Source organism: Oryctolagus cuniculus, chromosome 6 (assembly GCF_051225735.1).
Source record: "Oryctolagus cuniculus isolate XC-2025 breed Fujian yellow rabbit chromosome 6, ASM5122573v1, whole genome shotgun sequence".
Taxonomy (NCBI): Eukaryota; Metazoa; Chordata; class Mammalia; order Lagomorpha; family Leporidae; genus Oryctolagus; species Oryctolagus cuniculus.
Genome location: NC_142872.1, coordinates 4,624,009 through 4,650,755, shown reverse-complemented (window position 1 = coordinate 4,650,755; position 26,747 = coordinate 4,624,009). Strand labels below are relative to the sequence as shown.

Here is a 26,747-nt window from a genome sequence, read left to right as displayed (position 1 = left end):
CAAGCCGGTGAGGCAGGCCTGGGTTGACCCTGTGAGCAGGTCACCTGACAGATGTGCAGGGCATCACCTCGTCTCCTTGGGCCGGGGGGGTCAGATCCTTCTGTGGCAGCAAATATCGAACAGGATTGAAGTCTGCAGTAGGTGACCTCGCCACGTCCGTGTCAGCTGACGAGGACACTGAAGTGTGAGAGGCCGTTGGGCGGGAACTGCCATGGGGCTGGCACATGGCAGACACGTTCTAGCTCACCCGAGTCCCCTGGGATGGACTCACGGTCACAGGAAGTGGTTTCTCCCTCACACACGGCAGGAGGCACAGCAGCCAAAGGCCTGAGGACGCAGGACGGCTGCTGGGGCAGGCCGAGTGTGCACTCATGGCCTCACCTGCACCGCAGCCCCCACCCCCCAGGCGGCCCTTCTGGTTGTGCACCTCGGGGCCCCGCACCCTGCTGGGCTGGAGCTGGGAAGAACGTCCTGCTTTGGGGTAGCGAGGAAGAAAGCCCAGGCAGTCCTGGGTAGTCCCCCTCCAGCTCAGCGCACAGAGCCCAGGCCCCCTGTCTCAGGACACCGCCTTCCCAGCATGCTCTGCAGTTCCTCTCGAGCGCACCTGCTGTGGCCTGACACAGAGGAGTCAGTGCAGAAAACCCAGTCCCTAACTGCCCAGTCTTGTGCTACATCTCGAGATCTTGGTCTTGGTCTCTATGTGGGAAGCCTGAAATCTCATCTTGATCAACTGCACCACTGTTGTAATTAGTAAACAGACCTCTAAACCCTGTGCAGTTTCTGAAACACCTGAAACATCGTTCTGAGACCTCCTGGGGCTGTCAGAGCTGCTCTGCTCTAAATCAACAATGGCGGGGGCCAGGGTTGTGGCACAGTGGGGTACGTTGTCGCTTGTGAGGGCAGCTTCCCAAATGGAGTGCCAATTCCAGTCCCAGCTGCTCCTCTTCCAATCCAACACCCTGCTAATGGCCCAGGACAGCAGATGGAAGATGGCCCAAGTGCTTGGGCCCTTGCATCCATGTGGGAGACGCGGATGGAATTCCGGGCTCCTGGCTTCAGCCTGGCCCAGCTCTAGCTGTTGCAGCATTTGGGGAGTGAACCAGCAAATGGAAGGCCCCTCTCCTCTCCTCCCCATCCCGCCACCACCTGTGTTGCTCCACCTTTCAAATAAACAAACCAATCTCAAAGAGAAAACCAAGCGGACTCTTGCAGAAGCCCACACCTGCACAGGTGCCTGTTTTTCCTCCCCTCGGGAGTCTGCCCCTCCCGCGCCTCTGCTTTGCGCCCTCCGTGGGAGAGAGTGCCACAGGCTGATTCTCTAGGGACCCATTTTCTGTTTTCTGTCTGCTTCCCGTGGCTCACGCAGGCGGGGTTGAGTGCAGTTCTGTCAGAGGAAACTGGGGCTCCAGGAAGGCGTGGTGTCCATGTTGACTGAGCCTGGGGCCGGCCTGAGGGGACAGCCAAGGGCCTGCAGAGCTGTTCTGCGGAGCTCGGTCACACACACGCCTCCTCAGTGTGTTCGGGGGGCCATGGAGCAGTACGCATGGCCCCGCTTCCGAGGGTGGCCTCTGGGTGTCAGGCAGAGCTCTGAGAACGTGGCTTGTGCCATGCTTTCCTCATTATGAAAGTGCATGCTTGCTCTGCAAAACTTAGAAAACCGAGAACCTTCCCTCCCCAAAAGACGACTGACATTCAGTTCCGTCTCGTAGTGGCAGCACCTTGCTAAGCAGCCTTTTGCTTGCTTGTCTTTCCCACAGAGGTGGCGTCATCGGGTTCACACCTTGCATCTCTTAGGCATTTGTAAGTGTTCTTTTTTAAATTTTTTGTTTCTTTGTAAAACAGAGTTACAGAATGGGGGCGGGGGGGGGGGGGAGATGGAGATCTATCTGCTGGTTCACCCCCCAAATGGCTGCAGTGGCCAGAGCTGGGCCGGGCTGAAGCCAGGAGCCTGGCGCTTCATTGTCGTCTTCCACATGGGTGCAGGGACCCAAGCACCTGGACCGTCTTCCATGCTCTCCCATGCTCATTATCAGGGAGCTGCATTGGAAGTGGAGCAGCTGGGACTTGAACCGGCGCCCTTAAGGGATGCCAGCATTGCAGTTGGAAGCTTAGCCTGCTACACCACAGTGCCAGCCCTATAAATGTTCTTCAGCAGCACCACTGTAATTTCTGCCTTCTTGATATATAGATGTGATGTAATTTATGCACCCGGTGTTTCCTTCTCTGATATTTAAGCTGTTACAAGCTATCGGTATAACTAAAGTGGATATCCTTGTGGTCTTTTTTTAAAAACTTTTTTGTTGTTGTTCAGAGAGATCTTATACATTTTTTTTTTTTTTTGACAGGCAGAGTTAGAGAGAGAGAGAGAGAGAGAGAGAGAAAGGTTTTCCTTTACCATTGGTTCACCCCTCAAGTGGCTGCTACGGCCGGCGTGCTGCACCGATCCGAAGCCTGGAGCCAGGTGCTTCCTCCTGGTCTCCCATGGGGTGCAGGGCCCAAACACTTGGGCCATTCTCCACTGCACTCCCTGGCCACAGCAGAGAGCTGGGCTGGAAGAGGAGCAACCGGGACAGAATCCGGCACCCCGACTGGGACTAGAACCCAGGATGCCGGTGCCGCAGGCGGAGGATTAGCCTAGTGAGCCACGGTGCTGGCCAATCCTTGTGGTCTTTACCCATTCATAACTGCCTATGATACATACGTAAATTTAAGCGGTGGTGTATAGCCATCATTTTTATTCTAAAAGGAGGGCTGAATGATGCTGTCTTACAATCTAGGACTTTGCCGAGCGCGTTTCTCTCTGATTCTAGCCTGCCTGTGCAGGCCACGCCCTGGCAGTGAGCATGTGGCAGCTGCTGTCTCCTGCACGTGGAAGATTCTGTGAAGCCCCCGCATTTCCTGTTCCCTAATGGCGGCGAGCTCTCCCCCAGCCTCGGTTGAGCCCGGCTTCTGGAAAGCCAGTCTGAGCCGTGCCCGCTGGTGAAGTGGGGGCCTTCTAGTCTCCACCTGCGTCCAGCGCGTGTGCTCCCGTCCCAGCCCATGGAGCCCTACGCAGCAGGCAGCTGTGCGTGAGGCTGGTCTGGGGCGTGCGGAGGGCACTCTTTGATGAGGCTGGGAGCCCCGGGCTGCCTGCCCCTGCACCGCGCCTCACCTGCCACCCTCCTCCCGCGAAGCCCTCCTGAGCAGCCCAGTCCAAGGCCCCTGTTTGCCCCCAAGACTCACTCCTGGGGTGCGGCTGGGAAAGGAGCAGTAGCTTGGTGTTTAAAAGAATATTGTTTACTGACCAAAGGAGAGCAGACGTCTTCCCTTAATAAATTACCCTGCAGTGGTTACTTGAGTTTTTGTTTAAAATGTTAGCGATTAAAATAGTGGGAAGTTTATTTTACTATGTTACTTTGCTAAAATAGACTTAAGGTTTGAAAAAGGAGTTAAGTTTTTCTCTCGCAGGCAGCTGTTACCTCTCCTAGACTGACTCCTGCTGCTACTCGAACACAGATACTAGAACTGAGGTTTCCAGAATCATTAGCACACGTTAACGCTTCCATCACCGAAGACGGAGGTGTCGGTCCCTCTGCTGGCTCCCGGCTCATGGGGATCGGGTGTGACACAGGACTTCTCCTGCAGGAGGCATTCCTGTTTCCTGTGAGACGGAAGTCGTCCAGCCACCTGGCCGGCCGTGCCCTCACTGGCGTCCGGGCTCCCTGCCAGCTCGGAGCGCCTCTTGCTCACCTCTCAGGCAGGCACAGCACATGCTCGGAGCAGAAGGCCTTTGTGTGTGTTGGGACCTGCCAGGCGAGGGGCTGGGCACCCGGAGGAGGAAGTGCATTCCGCAGCCAGGAGGCCTGGCCCAGCCACTGCCCGCCCTGGGAGCCGAGCGCCGGGGCGGCGGCCAGGACATTCCTGCGCTGCCGAGCTGCCTCCGCGGAGCTCAGCTGGGGGGCAAACGTGCGTCTCTCAGCAGCCCTTTCTTGCCGGGTCTCCATGGCTCCTGAGGGTGGGTTCTGGTCAGAACTTCCAGGGCCAATGAGAGAATGTTGGATCTGAGCCGTAAGAGAAGTGGCGGGAAGGGGGTGCAGTGGGTGGAGGCGGCCAGGATTCGGCGCTGCGGCACTGTGACTGCTCCTGGCGGAATCTTTGGGTTCCTGGAAAGCCAGCTTGGCATTCCCACTCCTGCTGTGAGGACGGGCCACAGCACGGGGTCTGGGGTTTTCCTGGTGAGAACGTTGTGCCGGGCACCCACGGGCGGCTGCTGCTGGGCCATGCAGTGCTCTCCGTGCAGGAGAGCAGACTCCATCCCGAGGCTTCCAAGTGTTTCAGGAGATGTGCAACGTTTGGAAGTTTCCAGAATTTAACATGCCTGCACTGAATTTCATTACCAAAAATCTTTGTGCTAAATTAAACATTTCTGAGGAAGATTTGGCTTGATGGCCACTTTACCCCTCAGATTGAAAGGGCCTGGGGCTCGCAGTGGGGTCCCCAGCCACGTCTGGGGTCTCTCTTGGTTCCTGGCATCTGCAGGCCAGGGCACCACCTCCCAGCAGGATGGTGCCACTCAGCTCTGGCCTCATAGCTGGTGGGTCACCTGGCGCTGCTGACCTGCGCCTGCACCTGCACCTGTGCAGGTGTACCTGGTGAGCCCTGGCAGGAGGGGCAGAGGAGCGCCAAGGCGTGAGGGGCGTTCCCACCTGGAGCTGTGTGGCTCTGAGAAGCAGCAGTGTTGAGCACCTGCTCTGACTGAAGGGCGCAGTGAGAGAGATGTGAGAGTCAGCAGAAGCCCAGGTGGGCTTGTGGCAGCCGGGCAGGTTCCACGGACGGAGACCAGGAAGCTGCATCTGCCAAGGGCAGGTCCTGCTGCAGCCATCCCTGTTCTGAACAGGCCTTAGACACTTGCTGGACACGCCTGGGCCTCGAGCCCTTCACCTCTCAAACAGGACTGCCGACGGTGTGGCTGGCCTCTGCCAGGACAGCATCCTCTTCCTGCGCAGGGCATAACATGATTGTCGGGGAGGCTGGGCTCTGGGGAGGACATCAAGTGCAGTGGGTTGTGCACAGGAGGGAAATTGGTTCTGTCCCTTTCTTCTAGAAGATTCTGTGGGAATGGAGTGTGCAGGAGGTGGGCCAGCATGGCACCCTGTGCTCGGAGCACCCCGCCCTGCCGGCTCACGGCCTGCAGCTCCAGGGAGGCTCTCGGGAGGCTGTTGGGGGCAGGGGTCTTCCTTGCTCTGGTCCTAGATCAGCCGTGAGGCCCAGTCGGTTTTGTTCTGTGTGACGTTCCCTTGGCCAGCCTGCAGTGTCAGGTGTGTTCACATCTCTAGACTTTACCCAGGTCTCCCCTCCCACAGCCCTGACTTTCTGTGATCTTGACCATGCCTGACACTTCCCTTGAGTGGGGTCGCATGGTGTCCATTGAAGCCATTGTTCTTCTCCAGCATTTTACACTCCTGCCACCCTCCCCTGCTCCTCGCCCCAAGTGCTCACTCGGGGTTTTCTGTGACTGTGGACAGGAAACGGCAGCTGGCAGCCCCTCCGTGACAGGTGCGAGAGGCTGGAGTGGGTTTCAAGTCTACACGGGCCGCTGTTCTGTCCTCCATGGGAGATGCTCTTCCCACTCCAGTGGGCCTCCCCAGGTGCCTGTTCTGTGGGAATGGAGAAGACCAGGCTGACAGCTGTCAGCGGGAGGCAGAGTAGTTGAGTGAGCAGCACCAGAAGCCAGGGCTCTGGACTGGGGCTTCCACCAGCATGCCCCAGCCTCGGAGCCTTTCGGGAAGTTAGGAGCCCACAGCTTCAGTCTGCAGGTGAGCCGCTGTTGCTGTGTTGTCTGCCATCACGGGGGGAGGGGAGGACTGTACCCCCAGCAGTCAGAGGGCATCTCTGTTAGGTCTGAGAGCAGGCTCCAGGTCAGTCCCACTCCCCAACCACAGGGAGCCCCAGGGAGAGGATGTTCAGGACCTGAGACGCCTGTGCCTCCCCGTGTCCAGGTGAGAAGAGAGGCTGGGCCTGCTCTGGGCCACAGAGCTGGGGTCGGAGCCCTGGTCAGCGAAGTCCACAGTGTGGAGAGGAAGGCAGGCCGGCGATGACTGTGTGTGTGCCGATGGGGACTGGCCCCCAGGGACGAGCGCATGGTGGGGTGGAGGTGTGGGACAAACGGCAAGGGTCCTGGTGGTGCCTGACCTGTTCCTGTTATGCAGAAAGACCCGGATGAGTCGGGGGGAGGGGCGGGCATAGGCACAGGGACACCTGCAGGCAGGACACAGTGGGGAGGGCTTCAAGGGAGCAGGGGTCAGGAGAGGGATTCATTTTTATTTGAAATTTTCCATGTTGTAATCTTTTTTAGAGTAATTTATTTATTCACCTGTTGATTTAAAGGGCAAGGTGACAGGGAGAGGGGGGAAAGGCAGAGAGAGAGAGAGAGATCTTCCATCCACTGGTTCCCTCTCTTGATGCTTACAACACCTTGGCTGGGCCAGGCTGAAGCCAGGAGCCCGGAACTCCATCCTGGTCCCCCGCATGGATGGCAAAGACCCAAGTACTCGAGCCATCCCTGCTGCCTCTAAGGATGTGCATTCGTAAGAAGCTGGGCCGGGAGGAGAGCAAGGATTTGATCCCAGGCGCTCTGACACGGGGTCAGGTGTCCCGAGCTGCAGCTTAGTCGGCACCACAGTGCCCGCCCCCATGTTATAATTTTAAAAAGCTCTAGCACTAACTATCACGAGAGTGTTAAGTTCACAAAATAGTTAAGGATACACACTCACATTTTATTTTGCTCTTTCTTTTTTTAAGAAAGTGACTTTTTTTAGAGGGGAAGTCATAGGGAATCTTCACATTCTTTTAAAAATGTATTTATAAAAGGCAGAGGTACAGAGAGGCAGAGGCAGAGAGAGTTTTCCATCTGCTGGTTCACTCCCCAGATGGCTGCAATGGCCGGAGCTGCATCGATCCAAAGCCAGGAGCCAGGGCTGCTTCCAGGTCTCCCACGCGGTGCAGGAGCCTAAGGACTTGGCCATCTTCCACTGCTTTCCCAGGCCACAGCAGAAAGTTGGATAAGAAGTGGAGCAGCCAGGACTCAAACCTGTGCCCATAGGGATGCCTGCACTTCAGGTGGCAGCTCTACCCACTACACCACATCACCGGCCCCGCATTCACATTTAACAAAGATAGTACCAAAAGCTCAGAAATGTGGACGCTGATGTTAAACTAGGAAGATGCAGTGTGGTCCACAGAAAAAGAAATGGAGCCACTTGAGGTGGATCATACAGAATTCCAGTGTCAGGGATGTGTCCTGTGCAGACATCCCAGGTAGAACCCAGGACACGTTCACATCTGAACGTTAATGTGGGGTAGGGTGCAGCTGCCGTGTGGAGGGCCCCAGCCAGGGCATGCTGGGAAGTGCAGGAGAGCCAGTTTTTGTTGTGGGTGAGGAGCCTGAGTCCCGAAGATGGGGAGTAGCTGGCAAGAGCAGCAAGGTCAAGGTCTGGAACGCTGGCGAGGCTCCCTGGGCGCTGGGGACCCCTGCAGAGGGTCTGTTGCACGGTTTCTGTACGGCAGCGGGTCTGACTCGCTCCTGCAGGGGTTCTTGACGAGAGGAGCCGGCTTGTGCATCGAGCTGCTGTTGAAGGGAACGTTTCAGTTCTTGGGACCTTCTCCTCACAGAGATGGGAGAGGTGTCAGCCGTGTGGACCACACGTGTGAGAGCTCAAGCTGCCTCCTTTCGTGATGCTTTCGTCCTGCCTTGAGACTGGCACTGGTTTTCATTCTGTTAGAGATGTATCAAAGCCTGGCAGGTCTGCTTGGACTTTCTCTGAGAGTTAGCACTTCCATTTTTCTTGGGAGTGTTTAGCATTCCATGCATAGCTACTAGAATTGGAAAAGCTTGCACAGCGGAAGACTGGGTCCGGGTTCCTGTTGAAAGCATTGCTTCGGTGAGTTACCCGATGCGACACCTTCTCACTTTCCCATCTTTCTTTCTTTTTACAGTTGGAGATGTTAAGCCACTTCAGTAGCTGGAAATGTGATCTGTTTTTATTTAGGCTTCGTCTGTTCTGTAATAGCTGCAGTGTCTTTGTTTGTTGCTGTAATTACATTTATTATTTTGTTTGTTGCTGGAATTACATTTATTATTTTGTTTCTTGCTGGAATTACATTTTTTATTTTGCATCCAGTATTGCAGTTTGCCTCAGTTTTCCTTTCTGGTGTATTCCTTCCGAATTGTAGGGTAGAAGAGTTTCTCTTACCGCGATAGTGCTTCCCCCAGGGCGAGGGATTTTCCCTGTGACTTTGTCTTGCCCTGAGGGATACAGGCTACCACATCTGAAGGGGCTATGGCCAGGCTGGCCCGTGCCCCTCATGGTGTCCTTAGTTAGGACAGAGGAGCACTGGCGTTAGAGCGGGGGCTCCACGTTCTCCCACGTGGCCCCGTCCTGCCTGGGCCACAGATCTGACTCCTGATTGCCGACCCGTGGGCTGGCAGTGGCAGGAAAGCAAGCCCCGGGGCCGTCTGGCTGCCTCGTTCCTCCCTGTGTTCTCAGTGGTTCCTGGCCTTTCCATCTTTCTCACGCCGTTTCACAGAGCACAGGGAACGGAGTAAGACGTGGCCCCTAATCTATAGGAACTTCATCCTGTGAAAATCACACACCATTCATTGATTAGTACTGCTGAATGCCAGGCACTGGGCTCAGAGCTTTCTGGAAGTTGTCTACATTATTGATGGTATCCCTATTTGACACATGAGGCCCAACAGAGTTTAATTAACTGGTGTAAGATCATAAGATTGGTGCACCTGGGGTAAACTGGCAGAGCTAGGGAACAAGTCCAGGTTTGTCTGACTTGTAGCCTCGCATACTTCACCACTTTGTAAGACTAGAGGGGTAGAAGCGAATTTAGACATGAGCTGGGCATGGCAGGGTGTGGGCAGAGTGTAGGCAGGGAGTGGGCAGGGCATGACAGGGCACAGGCAGGACGTGGGTAGGGTATGGGCAGGGCATGGCAGGGTATGGGCAGGGTGTAGGCAGAGCATGGGTGGGGCATGGGCAGGAGTGGGCAGAGCATGGGCAGGGCTGGACAGGGAGTGGGAAGAGCATGGGCAGGTTGTGGGCAAGGCATGGCAGGGTGTGGGCAGAGCACGGGCAGGACATGGGCAGGGAGTGGGCGTGGCTGGGCAGGGAGTAGGCAGAGTATGGGCAGGGCTGGGCAGGGAGTGAGCAGGGCGTGGGCAGGGCTGGGCAGCGAGTGGGCAGGGTGTGGTCAGAGCATGGGCAGGGCATGGGCAGGGTGTGGGCAGGGCGTGGGGAGGGCATGATAGGGCATAGGCAGAGCATGGCAGGGAGTGGGCAGGGCGTGGGCAGGTGTTGAAGGAGGATCCCACTCAACGTCCTGTGTCCAGAGGGTGGGTTTTCCTGTGGCGAGTGCAGTCCCTGATGCTGGAGGTGGGGGAGGGGATGGTTTTCCAAGGACAGGTGGATCGTGGCTGCAGATCTCTAGCGGGGGTCCTCACTCATCAGCAGGCTAACTAAATACTGGGGCCCTGGTAATAGATCAGCAGGAGGAAAGCACGCACCTCTGTTTCCTGATAAGTAATTCGGCACAGGATAATGAAGACGGAGGGAAGCAGCTGCTGTGTGTATTTCTAGGGACAGCCATGCAGAAACGGGATGGTGACAAACCGCATAGCTCAGTGAGTTTGTTCATGTCTTCCTGGTGTCCTGGTGACGTTCCCTCCCCTCCTGCACTGGGGCAGGGCACCTGTGGCACGAGGGGTGGTGGGACCTGCAGTGGGCGAGCACGCCGGGGGCAGGTGAGCAAGGCCTTGTGTGTCCTGATCCCCGTCTGTGGGAAGGGCTGCCCCGGGCTTGCTAAGGGCTGTGTGTGGTTTTGATGCAGTCAGTTTCCAAGCTCGATGCTCTAGCGGAATCTCTGTCTGCAGCATGTTGAAGCAGGCCATTGCTGGTTCTCAAGGAGAGCCAGAGACACCCCCTCCGTGTCCGGGGTCTCTCCTCCGTCACAGTGCTTTGTCCGTCAGGGTTGCATCTCCTGGCTGGTGCTGGGGAGTAAGTGCCTGATCACCGTCCTTTCCTAAGTCTGTTTCTCACATTGGCTTGCAGTAAAGTTGAAGATTTGTCACCTGATAGAACATTCCAGATAGCATTGACTACTGCACCACTACCAGACTTGTAGCACTGAGAAGTTCTGTGGGACATTGGTGGTGTCCTCATAACAGAATTTATGCTACCATGAGCACTTGCTTAGGGGACCAAGATTTCTCAGCGCTGAAAATCTGCCAGAATCAAAATAGGTATAGAATTATTGGGACGCTTTCATTCTAGCAAAACATATTCTTGGGATATAGTGAAACTGGCCATTTCATCTTACTAAGAATTAATATCCAATGAAAATTTAGTTTTATGTTTAATAAGTATTTTATCCACACTGGTGTGGTTTAATAATATTCTACTAACTTTAATGACAACTTATTTCAAAAGAAATTTGTAACAGAAGTACGGTAAGGGAGGGAGCTCATACAAAACTTGCAAGCACAAAACATTAAGGATGGGTTTATGCAGGGGAGTGGGGTTGATACACAGATACAAGGAGAAACAAGAAGGCTGTGAAGTCTCTAGTTGCTAAGCCATGCGGTTCATGTATTTTTAAAATAGGTAACATCAGATTACTGTGGTGTTTATGAGACTCACGAAACAGTTCCAGTTAAAATTGTTATTATTTGCTCTGCTACAGATTACATCTAGTGAAAATATTTTAGCTTTTGATTAAAAATGTTATGTGTCATCTTTTTAAATATTATTTTTATGTACTTTTTTGGAGTGGTTTAGGAGGGTTTTTTATTTTTATTTTCATTTTTTTTTATTCATTTGAAAGGCACAGTTACACAGAGAGGCAGGGAGAGAGAGAGATCTTCCATCGGCTGGTTCACTTCTCAGTTGACTGCAATGGCCAGGGCCAGACCAGGCTGAAGCCAGGAGTTAGGAGCTTCATCCAGGTCTCCCATGTGGGTGCAGGGGTGCAAGCACATGGCCCTCCTCTGTGCTTTGCCAAGCACATTAGCAGGGAGCTGGATTGGAATTGGAGGAGCCAAAACTTGAGCTGGTGTCCTCATAGGATGCTGGCAGTGCAGACAGCAGCTTCACCCATTGTACCACAGCGCCCACCCCTGTGTGTCATCCTAGAAGCATACAGCGCAGTACATAGTTTTTCGAATTCTTTTAGTGAGTGCTTGTGTAAGAAAAGTTTAAAGACCATGAGTTAAGACCTGGGTAGACACTCAGACATGAAAGCAGACAAAATTAAAAATGTTCCAGTTTTGCCTTATCCAAATAAGCCCTTTGAAAGCAGTCTCTATGTGTTACCACGTGCGCATTTATAGCTGCATCTGCTTTGTGTACTGTTAAATGGCGTCAGGCAAAACCCTCTGTCCGGTGGTCCAGTGCTGCCTTCTCAAACAGCCCTCAGTCTGGGTCTACATGAACGGTCCCTGCCCTCACCCCAGGGCTGGGAAGGTTTGGTGTGTGCGGCCTGGATGGGGCCTGAGGGTGGGGCTGGGAGTCACCAGCAGGATCCCACGGGGCATTTCTTCAACTCTCTGCCCTCAAATTGTGTCCTCCGATCCAGGTGCCTCATGACACCTATTGATTCCAGACAGCCGTTCTCAGGTGGGTGTGGTCATCGGCCCACAGGGGGCTTGCAGGAAAAGTGAGTGCCCTGTGCTGTCACCACATCCAGCAGCGCTTTCAACACCAGTGTGGACGATGCATGTAGGTGGTGGAGCTCCTTGTGCCCTCCTGGTGTGCAGGCTCCCAGGTGGACATGTGTGGGTGGTGGAGCTCACTCCCTGTGCCCTCCTGGTGTGCGGGCTCCCAGGTGGATGACGTGTGAGGGTGGTGGAGCTCACTGTGCCCTCCTGGTGTGCAGGCTCCCAGGTGGATGATGTGTGTGGGTGGTGGAGCTCACTCCCTGTGCCCTCCTGGTGTGCGGGCTCCCAGGTGGACGTGTGTGTGGGTGGTGGAGCTCACTCCCTGTGCCCTCCTGGTGTGCAGGCTCCCAGGTAGATGACGTGTGTGGGTGGTGGAGCTCACTCTGTGCCCTCCTGGTGTGCAGGCTCACAGGTGGACGTGTGTGTGGGTGGTGGAGCTCACTCCCTGTGCCCTCCTGGTGTGCAGGCTCCCAGGTGGATGATGTGTGTGGGTGGTGGAGCTCACTCTGTGCCCTCCTGGTGTGCAGGCTCCCAGGTGGATGACGTGTGTGCAGATTGTAGAGCTCACTGTCCACTCCCCTCAGGCCTTCAGAATGCACAGGTGTCTTTCCCAGCTCACATGTACCTCTTGTTTTTGAACCTGGTGGTCTGACCCAGCAGCGAGGGTGCCTGTGGCCACCTCTCATTCAGACTGTGTGTCACTGTAGCTGTGTGTGAGGGGCAGAGGAAGAAGCAACCTCTGTCCACCCGAGTCCGGCAGGTGCTCCAGCAGAAAGCAGTGGGATCCGGGAGAGGGCTGGGCAGGAGGAGGGAGCTGGGGGCAGTGCAGCAGGCAGAGGGATCCGTCTGCCAGGCCCAGACTCCCGGCGTCTTCACATCCAACCTCCAGCTTCTCAACAGAATGCCTTATTTGATCTTGCAGCTGACATGGAGCAAAATCTGTGTTAAAATTCTGTGTGTTTGTGGTCAAGAGGTAGCTGCTTAGGTAGCAGGCTTGGGGCTTTGAAGACAGAAATATTGAGAAACCCAAGGGCCTGGCTGCCTTTTGGGGGTGAATGGGCCGGTGTTGGGCATTTGAACTTTATGTAACTCAACACTGGGCATAAAGCATCTTTATTTCCCAAATTGTGTGTTTTGAAACTCTGTTTTGTGGTTTAATGAGTGTCTGTTCTGTCAAGTATACAACTTTCCATGATGTTAGGCAAAAACAGTTTCCTTTTGGCTATTTTGCTATTAGACTATAATTCATGGCATTAAAAATAGCGTCATTTGCTGATGTACTGTCTGCCATTTTTTCTACAGTACACCGTATAAAGTTGGTAAAACGAGGCAGAGTGGAATTGCACTGTGTGTGAAAGTGAATCTAAGATATATTTCTGCTTATTATCCTATTTTAAATTCATGAATGTATTTCTTCCAGTAAGCTGTACCATGTTAGATAATGCAAATCAGACTTCCTTTATTGCTAATAACATATTGTGGTGGGAATGGTTATAATGTGTCCTGATGATTTGCCTGAAGCATTGGATACATTTTTTAAGTTTATGGGAGAAAATAGAAGGTGATTATGAAGTAGGATAGGATTTAACCTGGAAGTTTACAAATCTCTGTTGGAGAGTTTCTGAAAGAAATAACTTGTATATCACGGTGCTGCTTTCCCATATATCACAGTAAGGTATTCTCTCTCACCACACGCAGGGCTTCATCCACTGTCAGGCATTCGCTAAATATTTAGGTTGATGGTGTCAAATTGAGTTATGAATTTTGTACAATTTGTAATACTGTTTAAATGCAAAGTATTTTATAATCAAAGTGGAGCAGCCAGGACACCAGTCAGCGCCCATGGGAGACGCTGGCATCGCAGGCAGCGGCTTTACCAGCTAAGTCACAATGCCAAACTTAATTTTTAAAATTAACTTTATTGTATATATAACTACTTTGAGAAGTGTAAAGTTGGTATTTCTAGGTAACAGGTGTATTTTAGGCAGAAGGCAACTATTTAGCTTTCTCTAAAAGGGAAAGAATTGCCTTAGGGGCCTGATGCTGTGACATAGCAGGAGACCACTGCCTGCAGCACCAGCATCCCATATGAGCGCCAGTTCTAGTCCCGGTTGCTGCACTTCCAATCCAGCTCTCTGCTGTGGCCTGGGAAAGCAGTGGAAGATGGCCCAGGTGCTTTGGTCCCTGCACCCATGTGGAAGACCCAGAAGAAGCTCCTGGCTTCGGATCAGCCCAGCTCTGGCAGTTGCGGCCATTTGGAGAGTGAACCAACCAATGGGAGATTCTCTCTCTCTCTCTCGCTCCACCCCTTCCTTCCCTCCCTCCCTCTCCCCCCTCTCCCCCCTCCCACCTCTAACTCCATCTTTCAAAATAAATAAATAAATCTTGAAAAAAATAGGATTGCCTCAAATGGGTTGATTTGTGTTGTGTAGGAAAACCCCCTATGTTTTGATTCTTTTTTTTTTTTTTTTAAGATTTATTTATTTGAAAGAGTTACAGAGAGGCAGAGGCAGAGAGAGAGGGATATGTCTTCCATCTGCTGGTTTACTCCCCAGGTGGCTGCAACAGCTGGAGTTGGGCTGATCTGAAGCCAGGAGCCAGGAGCTTCTTCTGGGTCTTCCACGACAGTGCAGGGCCCAAGGACTTGGGCCATCTTCTACTGCTTTCCCAGGCCATAGCAGAGAGCTGGATTGGAAGTGGGGCAGCCGGGACTGGAACCGGCGCCCACATGGGATGCTGGTGCCGCAGCAGCTGCCTTGCCCGCTTTGCACAGTGCTGACCCCCGTGTTTGATTCTTGAAGCAGGCAGTGGTGGAAGAGCAGTTTGCCCTGTATTATTTGTGGGCTGTTTGTGGCTGTGGGCTGTAGTCTTTTCTGTATGTTGGTGATCATTTGCAATGGAGGAGGAGCATGTCTGTGTGTCTGTAAACTATGTGTGTAGTGTATGTATGTATATGTGTATGTGTGTATGTATATATGTGTATGCATATATGTGTAAACATGTATATTGTGTATGTATATATGTGTGTGTAGTATTTGTATATGCGTATGTGTGTAGTGTATGTGTGTATATATGTGTATGTGTGTAGTGTATGTATGTGTGCATATATGTGTGTATATGTATATGTGTGTAGTGTATATATGTGTGTATGTGTGTAGTGTATGCATATATGTGTATGTATATATGTATATATGTGTGTGTAGTCTGTATATATGTGTATATGTGTATGTGTAGAGTGTATGTATATGTGTATGTGTGTATGTGCGTGTGTAGTGTATGTATATGTGTGTGTAGTGTATGTATATGTGTGTATGTGCGTGTGTAGTATATGTATATGTGTGTGTATGTGTGCATATATGTGTATGTGTATATGTGTGTAGTGTATATATGTGTATGTGTGTAGTGTGCATATATGTGTATGCGTGTATATATGTGTATATGTGTGTGTAGTCTATGTATATATGTGTATATGTGTATATGTGTATAGTGTATAGTGTATGTATATGTGTGTGTATGTGCGTGTGTAGTGTATGTATATGTGTGTGTGTGTGTGTATGTGGGGGGGGGGTGGAATTCTCCAGCCTCCAGTCTTCAGCAGCAGAGCCTAAAGCTCCAGTGCTGCTGGTTAATTTCAGTTAACCTTTGGCCTCTCCCTTCCCCCTTCTAGAACAGAGCTGCGTTGAGGCACTGAGTGCATGCTAAGACGGGGCTTCCTGAGCTCGCTTCTCTGCGTGAGACCTGAGCGAATGCAGGAGAGACGGTTCTGAGGGGAGGACAGGTGTGGGAAGGGAGCTCGGTGCTGGAAGTGCGTGGTGCCCAGATGGGAGGCCAGCAGGCCTAAGCCCGGCTTCTCCTGCTGTCTCGCCTTGGCAGCTCCATGGGACTGGGTGGCACGTGTGGCGCAGCCCCAGCGGAGCAGAGGAAGCTGGTGAAAGTGTGGTGTTCTGGAGGAGCAGGGACTGCGTCCAAGGGCGAGCTCAGTCACATGAAGAAAGCCAGTGCGCGTGGCCTGGCGGCCGTGCTTTCAGAGGGCGCTGAGTATTGAAGTGGGTGCTAGCTTAAGCGGGTCCCCCATGTGGGCTCGTTTTTACTAACACGGCTTTTAGGACCTGGAACTGTGTAGGTAAGAGAAAGCACGTGGGAACACCCTCAGGGCCTGTCAGCAGCATTGCAGACGTGAGACAGCAGCTCCCATTTGGATGTAGGGGAGCGGGCATTAGATGGTGTCCCGGGGACACCCATGTCACTGTCTGGGTGCTGGTCACTTAGTCCTGAAAGTCCTGTTTTCTAGAAGCCTCACAATGCTTTTTGTGAGTTTTTTTTTTTTTTTAAGGAGTTATTGATTTATTTGAGAGGCAGAGTTACCAACAGAGAGAGAGAGAGACAGAGAGACAGAGAGACAGAGAGAGAGGTCTTCCATCCACTGGTTCACTCCCGAAATGGTCATAATGGCTGGAGCTGGGCCTATCAGAAGCCAGGAGCCTGAGGCTTCTTCTAAGTCTCCCACATAGGCGCAGGGGCCCAAGCACTTGGGCCATCTTCCACTGCTTTCCCAGGCCACACCAACAGGGAGCTTGATTGGAAGTGGAGCAGCCAGGACTTGAACTGGCACCCATATGAGATGCCAGTGCCACAGGTGGAGGCTTAGCCTACTATGCCACAGCGCCGGCCCTTTTTTTGGGTATGTGAGAGAGAGTGAGCAGGTGCGAGGGCTTGGGAAAGCCATCCATTTAGTGTCTCATCTGAAAAATTATGATTTGGGTATTATGTATAACCAAATACTGGGTTCTTTAAGAAAACATGTAGGCCGGCGCCGCAGCTCACTAGGCTAATCCTCCGCCTTGCGGCGCCGGCACACCGGGTTCTAGTCCCGGTCGGGGTGCCGGATTCTGTCCCGGTTGCCCCTCTTCCAGGCCAGCTCTCTGCTGTGGCCTGGGAGTGCAGTGGAGGATGGCCCAGGTGCTTGGGCCCTGCACCCCATGGGAGACCAGGAGAAGCACCTGGCTCCTGCCATTGGATCAGTGCGGTGCGCCGGCTGTAGCGCGCCGACCACGGCGGCCATTGGAGGGTGAACCAACGGCAAAGGAAGACCTTTCTCTCTGTCTCTCTCTCTCACTGTCCACTCTGCCTGTCAAAAAAAAAAAAAAAAAAAAGAAAACATGTAGACATGACTTTCTGTTTTACAGTGTTCTTCAGGGTTTTTGTGTATGTGTTTATTAATTTTTGGAAGGAAACCAGGTGAGTGAGTAAGCAGCCTGAGCAGGGGACAGGGAGCAGACGGGGCTGGGAGCCGCCCAGGTTTGTGCTGCAGCTGGTTCTGCGTGGCTGTGGCTAACGTGCCATTCGTCTTTCTCTCCCTTCCATTGGTGTTGCTGGTATTGGACTCGCTTCTGCTCCTCCCCCAGTGTGGGGGAAGCAGCCCTGTTGAGGAAGGCACCGTTCACTTATTGTGTAAGTCAGTAAAGCCCCGATGAGAACAAGGCCTTATGTCAGTGAGCTTATTAATAGAACAGTCACGAGAATCCATGTTGGGCGCACAGACCCCTCCGCTCTCAGGGCTGGCGCACGTGGAGTCCCACCTGGGGGCAGCAGCCTGCGGGTGTGAGACTCTGCCGTGTGACAGCGGGGTGCTCACGTGGCTGGTGTGAAAGCAGTGGAGACGACGCCTGGGGCCACTGCTGGGGCTGGGCCACTCCTGGGTGCTGCAGGGGAGCGGCCTGGGCTCCGTCCTCACCCACTGCTGTTCCCCCGTGGTGCCTGTGTTCTGGATGTCATGTAGTCCTTGGTGCTGGCTCCCCGCTGAGCCTGCCTGTAGGACCACATTGCCCTGCAGGGTCACATGTCCAATTCAGGATCCCAGAACAAAAACAAGATTTGGAGACTAGACCCACGGGGGAGTCCATAGAATAATGGCTCTGAGGCTGCTGTCTGAGCCCGGGGCCTCCCGCCGGTGCATGCCGGTGCCTGTCGTTCCTCATGGGGCTCCAGGCCTGTCTCTCGTTCCCAGGAGGAACAGGGTCCCTCCCTCAGTTGCTGTTGTGTGTTCTCCTCATTGGACATCCCTCCCACAATCCTCCGGTCAACATCTGTCTCCCAGTGACCCTGGATTAGAGTGGGGTGCAGAGAAAGTGTTGGGCTTCTTAGAGCCGAGTCCTGGGGCCAGAGTACTTGGGTTCACACCTGACCGCACTGCCCTCAGGCCGAGGTCCTTGGGAAAGGCCAACCTTTGTGGTCATTTTTAAAAAAATTTTCATTTTAGCTGACATACAGGAATGTGTGCGCGTGGAGTGCTGTGTGATGTTCCTGTCCGTGTGTTCACGGCGCCTGGTCCAGCCAGAGTGGACAAATCTACCGCATCAGAGGTGTTTTGTATTTCTTTATGGTGGAAGCCGTCAGGATCCTTTCTCTGGGTTCCTTTCTATTTGGAGAAGCATAGACTGCGTCGTCATCGTGTGCAGTCCCCCTGTGTGACGCCGGAGCGTCTCACGTGCAGCTGTGGCTTGGTGCTGTCAGTCACCTCCGCCCCACTGCTGTTGTTTCCTAAGATGACAGAATGTCAGTGTCCTCCTCAAAGGGCTGTTTGAGGGGCACGTGAGTGACTAGAGGTGAAGTGCTTGGGACGGCGCCACCTGCAGCGAGCGCTTTGATCTGCAGGGACCCCGCTCCCGCTGCACTCGCATTCAGGTCTCTGGCCCTGGACCGGCCCCAGGGGCGTCTCCCGGGAGCAGGCACATGCATGCCTTGCAGACTGGAGTGAGCAGGCCTGTGGGCGTGCACGCTGGCAACTCCTCCCGGTGCGAGTGTGTGCGGAAGTGTGGTCCCAGGCGCCGCATACCACACTCCTGCAGGCGGCTCCTGGCGGCCCAGGCACTTCCACACCTTTATTTGGAGCCTGGATTCGGGCGCTGTGTCCGCCGCAGGCTCCCTCTGCTGGCCCACAGGCGTGTGTGCAGATCTGTATCTAAATTTACTTTTTTTGATTTTTAGAGGTGTTTGCATCAAGACACAATCGAACCCCTTTTTGGTTAATGAGCAATACCAATCACATCGGAAATACTCCCTTTTGCATTCACATTTTGAGTTGTGACCTGCAGAGTTGCAGTTGGAACTTGCAGAGTTTTTGGTCACGGTGGTTCTCATACAGTGGCAGCTGTGACACGCTAAGAAGCTTCTCCGTGGCACAGTGGCCTGGGTGAGAGCATCGTGCTTCGTTTGCCAGGCTATGGTGCCGGCTGTCTAGCATCTTGCTGTGACTCTTGGTGCCGACCGTCTAGTGTGTTGCTGTGACTGTTGGTGCCGACTGTCCAGTGTGTTGCTGTGACTGTTGGTGCCGACTGTCCAGTGTCTTGTTGTACCAGTCTCGGGCAGAGACTCCGCTGTGAGAGGAGTGAGCTGACGGTTTCAGAGGCTAGGCGGGATGTGGTTAAGGTACTCCTGGGACACGATTGACCGCGTGTCAGAAAACAGCACCTCGGATTCGCTGGGTGGGGCGTTATTTATTTGAATATATCAGTAAGCTGTGCCATGATGTCCCTGTGCTGTCTTTAAGGTGACTGACTTGCTTCTTTGCATTCTCTGTGTTGCGTCTCCTTTCCTTCCCTCTTTCTGCTACCAGGATCCAGCAGCATAAATCGGGTAACTGCAAGCATGGAGAACGGAGAAAATGAAGAAACGACCACAATTATCGCACCGTCCCCCCTGAAGAGGTCAGTGCCGCCAGCCGAAGAGGCCCAAGCGAGTTTTCCTGTTGCAACACTACACAGCCTCTCACTCGGATAGTTAACAGATGCTTTGGACCCGCGGGCTCCAGGAAATAATCTCTGGGTGGGAGAGTCCCTGAAGCGGCCATGGAACAGAGCCCCGCAGCACTGCCTCTCTCGGTTGGAGACAGTGCCCTCGTGGTCACAGCGTGGGGAGCTCAAGGCCTGGCTGGGGGCTGCCTCTCAGTGGCCAGGGAGGTTCCACGTGTCTTTGAGAATAGCAGGATCTGATAGAGTAAAGGCATTGCTCTCCCAGTGTAATGGGCTGTGCCCACCACAGCCGTGCAGTGGCCTGTGGTCCGGGAACTCCGAAGCCGGTGTCCGTGCACATGCGACAGCTGTCGCAGCCCCGTGCAGGCTCCCCATGGCATCCCCTGCTGGAGCACCTTTCTCTTAGTGAATCACCCGACAGTTCCCCTGGAAGGCCAGCGTGCCTCTCTTGTTCCTGAATCCAGTTGAGCTCACCAGCAGCACCTGATACGTGGGGAGCGGCTCGCGTGAGCTTGGCTTTCCTCGCGAGGCTCCAGGCAGGCACCTGCGTAGGCTGCAGACATCTACTGAGGTCCTCAGCTCCTCTTGTGTGGGCCGCGGGGCGGCTACCTTGAGCTACTTCGTGACGTCTCGGCCGGACGGTTGGAAGCCGCGAGGGTCTCGCCGGCGACGTCCCCGCCGCCCTCCCTGTGTTCCCTCGTCGTCAGTCCCAGGACTTTGCAGATTCTCATCCTGCAGGGACAGGGCCTTTCCTTTCACACCCCACACTCACCGCCTTTGCCTTGGCCGCCTCACAGCTCTGCGTAAGTGGGCAGCAGCCGGGGTGCACCCGTGGGGCGCCCACCCTGCAGGTGGTTCCGTCCCCGTGGCCTTCCGGCGTGCTCGGGCCCCTGCAGTGGCCTTCCTGCCAACCGTGCTGACGGCCACGCGGTGAACCTGCCGCCCAGGCATCCGTTACTCCTCACCTGTCGGCTGGCACAGGCTGTGCTCATTCATGGACAGATGTAGGAGCTGCAGTGCAAGGTTGTTTTCTGTTTTTGAAATGACCTTGTTGTTGTGCCTCCCCATTGGCTGTTCTTTTTTAATTAATTAATTAATTTGAAAAGCAGAGTCAGAGAGTGCTTTTATCTGCTGGTCCACTCCCCAAATGGCTGCAATGGCCAGGGCTGGGCCAATCCGAAGCCAGGAGCCAGGAGTTTCATCTGGGTCTCCCACACAGGTGCAGGGACCCAAGCACTTGGACCATCTCCTATTGCTTTCCCGGGCCATTAGCAGGGAGCTGGATCAGAAGTGGAGTAGCGGGACTCGAACACTCATGTGGGACGCCAGCACTGCAGGTGGCAGCAGCTTTACCTGCTGGGCCACAACGCCTGCCCCTTGTTGGCTGTTCTAAAGGGCCCTGATGCAACCATGTTCTCGGATAATCATGTCGAGAAACGGGGTTCAGAGCAGACCAGGACTTCAGTCGGGTGCTCTGTCATTTTCCAAAGCTGAGAAGCCCGAGAAGTGAGTGGTGACGCATACCTCCCCGCCCCCGTGCCCTGAGATGGGCATCTGCTTGCAGGGCCCTCCCCATGCCTCCCTGTGTTCCCAGGACAGTTGGTTGGGGTTGGATAACAACCCGGTTGCATGTACATTCTAGGCACTGAAAGATGGTCCTGGGTCAGGTGTCTGAAGGTCGTTCTCTGTCGCTCCCCCTCTTCGTGGAGGAACGACACAGGACCCTGCGCTGTTCTTTCGTCTGCTCGGCCCTCCCCGGGTTTGCTGCTGGTTCTTCCCGGGTTGGCTACTGTCCCTCCACCTCCGTGGAAGGGCAGTTCCCCCTGGCCACATTCCCCACTTCCGCAGGGGAGCTGCACACCGCCGGCCGGCTCTCTCGGGGGCTGCACAGGTGTTCCTCAGGTGTTCCCCTTAGATGTTCCCGGTGCATGCCGTCTCTCTCCTCCTTTATAGTCCTCCTCCGCCAATCCTAACTCGGCTGCCCACACGCCGAGTACGCTGCTCTCCAATCAGGAGCAAGTCCTACAGTTTATTGGTTGAACTGGAGGCAGCTGCGTAGAAGCTGTTTTCTCCTCTCCCAGCGCCATATTGTGGGAGAGCAGATGCATAGAATAAGTCTTAATTCCAGTAACTTAGTCTAGTCCGAATTGCTCCCCACAGTTCTCCTATGCGAGAATGAAGCCAAGATATTGCGGAAGCTGGGAAAGGCCAGTGTGGGTGGCCTGAGCCTGGCCGGAGCTGGAGCCGAGCAGACCCTGACCCCTGTTACAAGGCAAGTGCCAGCCAGGGCCTGCGTGCCTGACTCCCTGCTGCCCAGCTCACCTCCAGCCTCATCTCCGTGGTGGCGCTTGCCTCCTGTCCAGCAGGTGGCCTCCTCTGAAGTCTCCTGAGGATGGCCCTGGCTTCCGCTGGCTCAAAGCCGTGAGCTGGGAAGAGAAGGGGCCAGGCCCCAAGGCCCGTGCGGAGCCCTGTGTTCTGGAGGCTGCCTCCTGTTCCCTGTGGGGTGGATGCCAGGATGAGCAAGCCAGGAAGCGCTTATTCTGACACTCGCTTGGTGTCTCGCTGAAGAAAACAGTGTGTACGTCCACTTCCTTTTATGTTCTCCTTAACCCATCTCCTGCACTTTTCTTTAATTACAGCTTTAAGAAAGCAAAGAATGAAAACAGCCCCGACGTCCAAAGAAGCAGACCCCGTGCGCCGTGGGAGGAGGATGGCCCGCAGGGGTAAGGGGACTCCTTGTCTCGCAGAGCCCCGTGTAACGGGGATGCACCTCTGTGGCTCCCGCAGTGGGGGCCGGCAGCCCGGGGCTGGCTGCAGCTTGCACTGGACACAGGAGTCAGGTTCCTACATCAGCGCCACTCGGCGGGGGGGGGGGGGGGGGGGGGTTCTCAAGTGGAGACCAATAGTGTGCTACTGCTTTTGTCATTTTTAAGCTTATTTATTTATTTGAATGGGAGAATGAGAAAGAGAAATAGAGGTCTTCCATCTGCTAGTTCACTCCCCAGATGGCCCCAACGGCTGGGGCTGGGCCAGGCCAAAGCCAGGAGCGTCATCCAGCTGTCTCACATGGGCGGCAGGGGCCTAACCACTTGGGCCACTTTCTGCTGCTTTCCCAGGTGCATTAGCAGGGAGCAGGATCAGAAGCAGGTCAGGCAGGATTCGACTAGGTGCTCTGACACGGGCTGCTGGTGCGGCAGGCCACGGCCGAGCTTGCTGCTCCACGAGCCTGGCCCCGGCAGCCTCGTCTTACAGGCAGTGTGTTCCCGGGAGGACAGAGGGAAACAACTGGAAAAGAAGCAATTGCCCAAGTGATCATTGTGATAGAGTAAGATAATACGGGGGTCTCCAAAAAGTCCATGGAAAATGTGTATTGTGAAAAAGCTGTGCATAGATACCAAAATTTTTTGCAGCAAAATGAACTGGTTTTTTAATCTCATTTTTCCATAAGCTTTTGGAGGTGCCAGGTTACATTTCTGAGAATCCTAAATGACCTGTTAATGATAATTTTTCTTTTATGTAATTCCTGTAAAAACTTCCACTGAAAATCAGAGCTGATGAATAGTGATGCTAGGAGACTTTCATTTCTAAAAATATGGATCTGTTGGGGCTGGTGTCGTGGCATAGTGATCAAGTCACCACCTGCAATGCTGGCATCCCGTGTGGGTGCCATTCAAATCCCGGCTGCTCCACTTCCAGTCCAGCTCTCTGCTAATGTCCTGGGAGAGCAGCTGAAGATTAACAGCACAAGTGCTCGGGCCCCTGCACCCACCTGAGAGACCTGGAAGCTCCTGGCTTTGGCCTGGCACAGCCCCAGCCATTGCGGCCATCTGGGGAGTGAACCCGCGGTTGGAAGATTTCTCTGTCTCTGGCTCCCCGTCTCTCTGGAATTCTGCCTTTCAAATAAATAAACAATATGTCTCTTTTTAAAATATGGGGTACTGAGTTTCTCTCTGTTCACAACCAGCAAACCAGTCACAGACCCACGTGTCCAGGTGTGATAGCCCAGGGGTCCAGTGTTGGCTCGGCCACCTCCTAGCTGCCTTCCTCGGGCCACTGGGTGAAACATTCTGTGTTTCTGTTGTCTGTGACTGTGTCTCAGTGCTGAGGGTGACATGAAGATGAGCTCTGTGCTGTGGTCAGCTTTTCGTTACTGCGGTAAAATGCCCAAGACAGCTGCCTGAGAGCGGGGAGGTTTAACTCTGCTCACGGGTGCCGAGGGTCCCAGCCCCGTTGCTCCAGCTTCCGGTGAGGCGGGAGGACGGGTGTGGCAGCGAGCGTGCCGAGGGACGACTGCACGGTGACCAGGGAGGCGGGCAGACAGGCTGCGCCCAGCTCTGCCTCTACACCCAGCCGTCTGTGAGACCCTCCCTCCGAGGGACCCTGGGCCCCCCGAGGCCCTCTCTCTGCCCCCCCCCCCCCCATGCCACCGTGGCTGAAAGTTTCCACCCTCACCGTGCCTTCACCTTGCGTGACCCGAGTTTGGAGCCGCATCCCATTCAAGCCACTGCACTGATGGCGAACAGAAAGCCTGGGCTAGTCCCTGCTGGCTGCTGGGCCGGCGCTTGGCAAGCCTCAGTGTTACTGTGGTCATTCGGGTGTGTCTGTGTATCCGTGCCTTCCTCCTGAAGGCCAAGGCTACTGGGGCAAGTCTGCTCCCGCAGAGTCCCGGCTGTTGTGCTGTGACTGACAGCTCTGGCCCCGCCCTTCACTCCCTGAGTCTCCTGCAGAGAGAATTGTGTAGCCAGGAGCTGGTCCCCGGTCCCCAGGCCTGGCTCAGGGGCACCTGCTCCTTTGGGTCTGCCGGGCCTGTTGACTGTCCTCTTTCTCTCCAGCGGGCTCTACCACTGTCCCAACGACCGCACCCGGTCCCCGAAGTTCCCCTGCACGCGTCGCCGGGCCCCCTCCTGCGGGAGCGACAATGACCCTGCACAGCCCCTGAGGAGGAGGTAAGCAGAGCCCAGCCGCTCGGGAGACTCCTTCCAGCAGGAGCCTGGAGCACAGGCTCGCCCGCCTTCCTGGGAGTCACCAGGCCGGTGACTCTCCCAGCACCACTGCTGCTCCAGAGTAACAGGTGGTGCTCGGTTGAGGTACAGTCAGCCAGGGGTCCTGAAGCAGCCGGGATCTAAGAGAGTAATGTCGTAACACATCGGCAGGGGCTTGCTTTTTGTATTTTCATTAAGATGGGTCAGTTAACAGCGCGCGTCTCGGTCGTATCCTAGCAGTCCATCGCGTGTGGTGTGTGCCTCACGTGGTACCTGAGGTTCATGGTTGCTCTCTGGGAAAACTGCACCTACACGTCAGGGTCTGGGCTGCAGGTGGGTGACGTGACAGAGCGTGGGTGAAACCCTCTGGGGCACAGAACGAGAGCCCTGTTGTGTCTTCCTAGCGGCTCAGAAGTCTCCTGTGATTGCAGCTGTGTCTGTACCTCGTAAAAATAGCTCCAACAGGCTTGGGCTCTGCAGAGCAGGCTGGGCGTGGAGCGGGTGCGAGATCTGGGATGGCCTCCCAGTGAGGTTCCTGCCCCTCGCGGGTTGTGGGGACTGTGTCTTACCCTGGCCACCCGGTACGTAACTGACCTTTACCAGTACTTTTATAGCTGCAGGAAGCTCCGGTCAGGCCGTCAGGTGAGCCTTGAGGCTTGACGTGACTGCTGCGGGCCAGGAAGTGGTTCATTCTCACCCGATTGATCTCTTCCCAGAGCCTTGTTCCCCAGCTTCCTCGGACTGAGTCCGACTTCACCGTCACACAGCTCAGGGCCAACACAGGTTAGACGGAAAGGCGGGCAGTGGTTGGCATCGGCTTGGGGTTTGTCGTGTTCCCAGCACTGAGGTTCACAGATGAGAAAACCGGAGCTCAGGGAGGTGACTGCTTTTGACCTGCGACCCAGGTCTGCAGGTCAGAAAAAGGGGCATGTGGAATCTGCATTTAAGCAAGGCGCTGCCCGGCCCTCCTGAGCTTTCTCCTTTGCTACAGCAAGGTTCATTAGAGTCCACGTGTGTGTCCACACGTGTGTGTGTGTGTGCATGCTTCTGTGACACTGCGTGCACACATGTCCCTGTGCCTGTGTGTGCCTTGTGTGCACACATAAGCGTACATGTGTGTCTCTGATTTTTATCATTTTTCATCCTTGATTGATAGTATGATTTATAAGCACTCCACAAATAAAATTAAAACGTGTTAAGCAGATAACTGTTTTGATCTTAACACATTTGAAAATGAATTTATCAAGGCTTGCTAAACTATGCAGACGTGGACGTTACTGTTTACAGACTAATAGCACACAGTACTGCGGAGCGTGCGCAGCCCAGCTGCAGACTTGCTGGCCCGTGCACCGAGATGTGCTTTCTGCTGGCCTCCTGGAAGCGCAGACGGGAGCTTGTGAGGCCTGGACAGGGGCCCTCTCGTGGGTGTCATCAGGGAAAGGCTATTGTGATTTGCCCAGCAGAGAATCATTTCGCCCAAGTGGCCGGGGAGACTCCGTCTGGTTCTGCCCCCACTTGAAGGCCCCCTTCGATCCACTGGCCTGGAGGCAGAAGTGCCTTCTTCCCTCTGTCCTTGCTGCGCATGCAGCCCTGTGCCTGCCCATCCACTTCAGCGTCACGTGCTCTTCCCTTGTCCTGGACACAGGTCCCTGCAGGCCGGATGGACTGACACTTACACCCAGCTTTGTCAGCTGCATGGAAGAATCCCAAGGACTTAGGTTTGGAAATGCCTTTGGTTGTCGGATGCCAGGGTAACGTGCTCTGCCAAAGGTATCCAGATGCCTGGTTTTGCCAGCAGGATGGCGTAAGGTCTCAGGTGCTGGCCGAGTCCGGGCAGTGGCCCTCTCGAGTCCAGGGCAGTGGCCCTCTCGAGTCCGGGGCAGTGGCCCTCTGCCTCTTGGGGTGACCGAAGCCTCTGGGGCTCTGATGAAACCTTGGACTCGGTCCCTCAGGGACAAAGACCCACCCTAATGTGCCCATAGGCAGTTTCATGCTGTTTCCAGGGTTTATGGAGCCCCTCAAACCTGCTTGGTTGACATCCCTGCTCTAGAGAAAGCCAGTGTAGTTCTGGGGTACAAAGTCCCTGCCCCTTCCTCCTCCATCTTTAGACCCAGAGGGTTTACTGAGTGCTGCATTCCCGGCAGTGTGTGTGACAACCCCCAGCGAAACCCTGCCCCCTGGTGAGCAGAGGTCTTGAGCGTCTGAGATCACGGTGCTTTGGGAAGGGAGTCTGGACTGAGGGGGATTAACCTTGCAGGAAGCCTGGTCCACCTGCCCTCAGTGAAGCCATTGGGAGCTATGCACAAACAAGAC

The 26,747-nt window shown here is 54.6% G+C and overlaps 1 protein-coding gene across 11 annotated transcripts in view; it reads left to right on the top strand.

Annotated features, from left to right (window-relative positions):
- The window catches only part of EPB41L4A (erythrocyte membrane protein band 4.1 like 4A), a 214,476-nt gene that overhangs the window by 155,224 nt on the left and 32,505 nt on the right, over window positions 1–26,747 (top strand). For 10 of the 11 annotated variants that reach the window (XM_008248402.5, XM_089334778.1, XM_089334775.1 and 7 more), the window contains 3 exons: window positions 19,317–19,407; window positions 22,092–22,175; window positions 24,285–24,398. In XM_008248402.5, coding sequence (XP_008246624.2) covers window positions 19,317–19,407; window positions 22,092–22,175; window positions 24,285–24,398 — 289 coding nt within the window. Of the gene's footprint in view, window positions 1–1,757; window positions 1,801–19,316; window positions 19,408–22,091; window positions 22,176–24,284; window positions 24,399–26,747 lie in introns of all 11 variants that reach the window. The other variant, XR_016235026.1, reaches the window with a different exon arrangement.